General features: G+C 46.9%; 1 protein-coding gene across 1 annotated transcript; it reads left to right on the top strand.

Annotated features, from left to right (window-relative positions):
- The first annotated feature begins 1,012 nt into the window (after nucleotides 1–1,012).
- CUNH16orf46 (chromosome unknown C16orf46 homolog) lies at nucleotides 1,013–4,476 on the top strand. Its single transcript, XM_036275664.1, has 2 exons — nucleotides 1,013–1,263; nucleotides 3,427–4,476. The coding sequence occupies exons 1-2, from the start codon at nucleotides 1,054–1,056 to the stop codon at nucleotides 4,411–4,413; spliced, it is 1,197 nt and encodes a 398-aa protein (XP_036131557.1). The 5' UTR covers nucleotides 1,013–1,053; the 3' UTR covers nucleotides 4,414–4,476.
- Nucleotides 4,477–7,009: the final 2,533 nt, after the last annotated feature.

A 7,009-nucleotide genomic window follows, 5' to 3' on the forward strand; every position in this document is an offset into this window, starting at 1 on the left:
CTGACTGACTGAGCTTAGACCACATGCTTTACCAGTTTCCTCAGAAGCCTACGATCCCCAAGCTGATATCCAGAGTTGTTGGGAAGGGAACGAGGAGGAGGGCAGGGTGCATAAGTCACACATATCCACTACAGTTCTCTTGTTATTAGTACAATATCACTTGTACATTTTTGGAGTGGAGGGTAGTCATACTTAAACCCAGATTGCTTACTGCAGTCTGTACTCCATCATGAGGGAGTTAATATCTTCCTCTCTCTCTTTTTTTAAAATCCTCACCTGAGGATTTTTTTTTCCATTTATCTTCAGATAGAGTGGGAAGGAGGGAGAGAGAGAGAGATAGACATTGATGTGAGAGAGATACATCGACACATCAACTGGTTTCCTCCTGCACAACCCCGACCAGGGCCCAGGATGAAACCACCACTGAGGTATGTGCCTTTGACCAGAATCAAACCCATGACTCTGGTCTGAGGGCCAATGTTTTTTTTTTTTGGTATGTGCCCCTAGCGGGAACCGAACCTGGGACTCTCTGGTCCACAGGCCAACACTCCAACCATTGAGCCAAACTGGGCAGGGCTTTAATTAGTCTTTAATTAAAATTAGACTCACCCTGGCTGGTTTTGCCCAGTGGTTAGAGTGTTGGCCCATGGACCAATGAGTTGTGGGTTCGATTCTGGCCAAGAGCGTGTACCTTGGTTGCGGTTTGTCTCCGGCCCTGGTCTGGTCGTGCGGGAGGCAACCAGTCGATGTGGCTCTTTCATATCGATGTTTCTCTCTCTTTCTCCCTCCTTCCTGCACTCCCATTCTAAATGAAGGTTGATGGAGGAATGTCCTCTGGTGAGGATTAAAAAAAATTAGACTTATCTTTTATAATGTCAATAGTTGGCAGTGGATGGTTTTGTAATATTTCTTCTGAGTCTGTTCTTGAATGTGCTGAAGATATTTTACCCGAGTTACGCTTTTTTTTTTTTTTTAAACTGAGTTCAATTCGTATTTCAAACTACAGGAAGAAGATGTTAAAAACTTTAAGCAACCATCAGGGTAATCACAGTAATGGATCTCTGTCAGAAAAATGAGACGGAGTTAGAAAATAGTGAAAATAATGGAATTCAAAGCACAGAAGAAACGGAATTAACCTGTGCTTGTCCAGATGAAACAAGGGAAAAGAATCATGTTTGTTGCCTTCTCAATATCAGTGACATTACACTCGAACAAGATGGAAAAGCCAACAAGTTTGTTATGGGAACTGGATGGGAAGAAGCAGTGAGTATCTTCTTAGTTAAGTCTCTTGCACATCAGTATTTCGATACGAGCCTTTTTACTTATTTCAGAAATAGTTACCATTACCAAAAAATGTGTAAACAATGCAATATAGAAACCTTTGGAACAGAGGTAAAATGCTAATGGTGAGGATAGCAGTACCTTTTATTGAGTATTTATGGCCACTCAGTATTGGCAAGCACGGTACTAAATGCTTCATGTACATCACTTCTTTCAACCTCACAATAGTCCTATGTGGCAGCTATTATGACAGCCTCACTTTTTGGACAAGGATACTGAGGCACCCAGAGGGTGAAATGATATGCTGAGGATTACCCAGCCAGTGGCTAAGGTCTCTGGACTCCAGACTCTGAGCTCCTTAGCCACGGGACTAAACTCCCCGAGGGACCTGAGATTTCTGTCCTAGTAGTTCTACTCAGAACCCTGTGGGTTTAATCTTAAACTTCCTTAGAATCAAGAATAGCATCCTAAATTTAGAACTACAAGGACATTTGTAATGTTTCTCAGGCAACACTTGCCAATGTCACCAACAGCGGGTGAGGGGAAGAGATGCGGCTGGCATCTAATGAGCCAGGGCCAGGAGGGCTGCCCCACGCCCTGCAAGGGCCAGCACAGCAGCTTGCAGGAGGGGTCATCCAGCTCTGTCAGTTCAGGCTGTGTGACAATACCATGGGCAGGGCGGCTCCAGAGTCCTGCAGGCCGGAAGTTCAGGATCAGGGCGCCAGGTGGCTGGGTTCTTGGTGAGGGCCTTCCTCCTGGTTGTGCCCTCATATGGCCGCCTTTGTTCTGTTCAAGCAGAGAGACAGATCCCTTGACTTCTCCTTTTCTTATAAGGACAACGATCCCATCATGAGGACTCCACCCCCTTGACTTCTTCTACCCTAATTATCTAAACATGCCCCACCTCCAAATACTATCACATGGGGGATTGGGGTTTCAACACAGGAATATTGTGTTGAATATTCACAAAGGGACACACATGTACAGTCCATAGCAAGCCCCAAATTCTGGTAGTGCCAAGGGTGAGAAATCCCGATCTACTGGGTTTCGTTTATAAGAGTGGAAACTGAGGCTAAGACAAGGCAGAGTGATTCACGAAGCCCACTGCACAGTGGGAAGAATCATGTCTTCAAGAGCCTCCCCTAGTAACTCTCTCTATTTTACTGCCCGTCCCCCTTTATGACCTTCCCACGAACTCCCGTGCCAGAGAAGTCAGGGCTATAGGCTGTCCTGTTTAAGAATTTAAAACTTTCTAAGTTTAGAAGGTTCCGTTTACTATTCAAGATAACTTTGAAATATACATCTAAGGGCTGTTGGCATAGACCTGCATCTGCTCATCCCTCTCCCTTCAGCCCCTCCATGCAGCAATCCCCCTCCATGCAGCAATCTCCCTCCATGCAGCAATCCCCCTCCATGCAGCAATCCCCCTCCATGCAGCAATCCCCCTCCATGCAGCAATCCCCCTCCATGCAGCAATCCCCCTCCATGCAGCAATCCCCCTCCATGCAGCAATCCCCCAGGTCTTGCCTGAAGGACAAGAAAGCCTGGTGGGGGGAAAGGACAAACAGTTCTGCATTTATGTTCATTTAATAGTCCCAGACCTGTTTTAATGTACACCTGAAAACAGATATAGTCAGCACATCAAGGTGGCCATTTGTAGATACTATTGCTTAGTATTTTACAAATCCTATTGCTAGTATTTCAGATTTTAAAATACTGTTGTTTAATATGTGGCTAAAATAGGTTTTGAAAGTAAAAAAAGAAAAAAAAAACCCTGGCTTGTTTATCTCAGTGGTTAGAGTGTTGGCCTGTGGGCCAAAGGGTTGCAGGTGCAATTCTGGTCAAGGGCACCTGCCTCGGTTGTGGTTTGGTCCCTGGCCCTGGTTGGGGTCATGTGGGAGGCAGCCGGTTGATGTGTCTCCCTCTCGCATCCATGTTTCTCTCTTTCTCCCCCGCCTCCCTCCCACTCTATCTGAAGATAAATGGAAAAGTATCCTCGGGTGAGGATTAAAAAAAAAAAAAAGATGAGTCTATTTAAAGAAAAATATCATTCAAATAGGATGGCCATAATGGGGATGTTACTAAAATTGGGGTGGCTAGAGTTTGGGCAGCTCAGTGGAGAGTAACCTGCTGCTTTATTTGCAGGTTCAAGGCTGGGGAAACACTTCTCCAACTGCCTGCATCTGGCCCAGGAAGAAGCTTAAGAAGCCGAAGGTGGGAGAAAGTGCGAGCAGCTGCTTACTTTGTGTCAGTCTCTCTCAGGGGATCCCGGAGTTCAAGCCTCAGCCTGAAGCTGGGAAGTTGGAGTCAGGGGCTCTGGCTGAGGCAGGCGCAGAGAAGGATCGGGGCATCCCCTCCCAGACTCACAGCTCCCCAGGAGGCCCCACCACTGCCACCAGGAAGATTAGCAACGTGTGCTTTCCTTCCTACAATCCGGGAGAGAAAGACAGTCAGCAAAGAAAGGAGTTTATGTGGTGCATGGAAGAGTGGGCTGTCCCAGAGACTGTAAGGGACAAGGATCCCAGCAGAGGCGCTGACCAAGATCCCTCCATCTCAGACTCATTGACTTCCAAGGCCCTTTTAGTTCTGCCTCCCCTGAAGGCTTCAGCCCCAAATGACTCGGATGTTCTGGGTAAGAAGAGTAAGGACTTTCTCTTGCAGCCAGAAGAGAAGGTGCTGAGTGTGGAAAAGGATGAGTGTGTGGCCTGTGCATATGGATTGAACATAGTTGACGGGAAAGATGGAAAGAGACCCACTGAGCTGGCCAAGCACCTTAAGGTCAATTGCATGCAGTCTTTTCCTCCCTCAGTGGTTGGGACATCCCTGCTGGCCAATCCAGATCTGGGCTGCCTGCACTGGTCCCTCCTGCCTGAGAAAAAATTGGTGTGCCCTCCCAATCCCAATAATGTTCGCTATCTCACCACCGTGCAGATTTTGCAGAAGCAGAGAGTGCAAAGCTTCAAAACCAAGTTCAAAGCCAGGGAGCCTAGACCTCCCATGAACACCCAAAAGCGCATTCTCAAGGAGGCCAAGCCTCATACATTGGAGACCAAGGTGTTCCCAAGACCTCTCTTGCCGTCCCTCACAGTGAGCAGAGTGGTTATTCCTGTCTCCACTCACAGATTCCTCTGAATTGCCACAATAATTCCCTGGGAATAAGCACCTTTGGTAACTCATTCATCCTCTCTCTCTTCTGCTCTCATCCCATTCTCCTCTTTTCTTCCTTTCCCTCATCTTCCCTCCCCTTCTCTCTTCCCATCCTTTTCTCTCCCTTTCCCTCCCTCTCTGTCCTTTTTTTTTTTTTGTAGTAGAACCAGAGGAAATAAACTCATTGTATGGATTTTGATTTATTCTCAAAACACCCATATGTATTTGTTACTATTTATGTGTTACCTGCTTCGGTTGCTCATTTACAAAGTGTGAACTGGTAATGCCAGCCTCAGCCTCTGGCTGCCTTACATGTCCTCTCCCCCTGGAAGCCAAGTGCATGGTGGGGAATCTGAGGAGGGTCTCTCTTGGCGATGTCCCGATGTCATCCTTGCACCACTGGAGGGCGCTCTTTCTGCCCTACCCCAGTGCCTTAGCTGTGTGTGCTGGGCTGTGGACCAAATGATTTCCCAGTTTTTAAAGATTTTTTTACTGATTTATTTTTTTTAGAGAGAGAAAGATCAATGTGAGAAACATCCATCGGCTGCCTCCTGTACACCCCCTACTGGGGATCGAGCCTGCAACCCAGGCATATGCCCTGATCAGGAATTGAACATGCAACCCTTCCGTGTACTGGACAACACCCAATCAATTGAGCCACACTGGCCAGTTCTTTCCTGATCTTTTGTATCAGGTAGATATCTGTCTGTTGCCTCAAAGATCTGAAGGATTGCTTTAATGGAAAATCCAGCCTGTGTTTAAATGAATATCCTTATGTTCAAGGTGACATATCCTTATAGTATATCTATGGGTATATCATATCCATTGTATCCTATGTGTCCAAAGTGACATATCCTTATATTATGGCCTCATGCTAGTCTCTGTGTCTGGGAAGTTTGAGCCACAGTTCCACATAATCCATCTTGGTAAGCAGGTTAAGAATAAATAGTTACTTGAAAAACAAAAAGTGTGATTATTGTCACCCCACATGCTTCCTCCAGCCTTACTTTGTATCTAATATTTGGGAACTCTCTAACCCCAGACAATCTCAGAATGGTCCAACAGCCTTCTTCCTACTTCAGCGTGATCTCAAGGAGGCTTTAGGTTCCTCTAGTCCAGTGGTTCTCAACCTTCCTAATGCCATGACCCTTTAATACAGTTTCTCATGTTGTGGTGACCCCCAACCATAAAATTTTTTTCATTGCTACTTCATACTGTTATGAATCGCCATTGGAAATAGGTCTTCCGATGGTCTTAGGTGACCCCTGTGAAAGGGTCATTTGACCCCCAAAGGGGTCGTGACCCACAGGTTGTGAACCAGTGCCGAGTCCTTTCCAAACCAAGCATGGAGAGCTCTGTGTTTCATCCCTCATCCTATTATTTTTGGATGTCTCATGAGTAAAACTTTCCCAAACTCCCATTTTTCTTGAAAAGTTAAAAATCACAAAGTGGCATTGTGGTAGCACCCAACACGGCCTGAGGTTACTCACTGGGTAGGCTGAGCTGATGAGGGTCTAGGTGAGGCAAGGGAGGAGCCAGAGGTGCAGGAGACCCTGGACAGACAACGTCAACTTCACAGATAGGCGAGGGGGTGGAATGTTTGAAGGGCAAGGGAGAGACTTGAAATCTATTCTGAGTCTAGGCTTGGCTGCATACATTTGGACAAGTACATAGGACTTTGGCTACTTCGGGAGACTTTCCCTAATTTTTAGCTTTATTCCTTTTTTATCCTGGACTTTGCCCCTATTATGAAATTTACCTGTACTTCAAAGATCATACTATAGCCCTGGCCTGTGTGGCTCAGTTGGTTGGCATCGTCCTGTGTACTGAAAGGTTGCTGGTTCAATTCCTGGTCAGGGCACATGCCTGGGTTTCGAGCTCCATCCCTGGTAGGGGGCATGCAGAAGGCAGCCGAACAATATTGTTCTCACATCGCTGTTTTTCTCTCTTTCCCTCTCCTTTTCTTTCTCTCTAAAAAACTCACTAATAAAAAAAAAAAAGATCATGTGCCCTGGCCAGTTTGGCTCAGCAGGTAGAGCGTTGGCCTGCGGACCAGAGAGTCCTGGGTTCGGTTCCCATAGGGGCACGTACCTCGGTTGTAGTTTGTCCCCTGCCCCAGTTGGGGTCGTGTGGGTGGCCACCAGTTGATGTGTCTCTCTCACATCGATGTTTCTCTCTCTCTCTTCCTCCCTCCCTCCTTCCCGCTCTATCTGAAGATAAATGCAAAAATGTCCACAGATGAGGATTAAAAAAAAAAAAAGATCATGCTATAAAGTGATTTGAACTCGGAATCAAATTTGTTTTCAGTTTCCTCCTCTAAGTGAAGGAGCCTCAGGACCCAGAGAGACCACAGAAGCCCCAGCCCACCTCTCTGTGGGCACCCAGCTGGCCAAGCAGGCCAAGCCGCACGCCTGGAGGCCTCACATCTGGGGCTCTTCGGGGTGTCTGGACTTGGGCCCACTTGGTGCTGTAGTTTAGGGGCTCCTGAGAAGCAAGTTGGGGAAGAAAGAAACAGACGGGCTCCTGTGGCCGTGACAGGGCAGGCCAGGGCAGTTGCTGGAGCCACCGAGAACGCTTTTCT

Source organism: Molossus molossus, unplaced genomic scaffold, assembly GCF_014108415.1.
Source record: "Molossus molossus isolate mMolMol1 unplaced genomic scaffold, mMolMol1.p scaffold_m16_p_21, whole genome shotgun sequence".
NCBI lineage: Eukaryota > Metazoa > Chordata > Mammalia > Chiroptera > Molossidae > Molossus > Molossus molossus.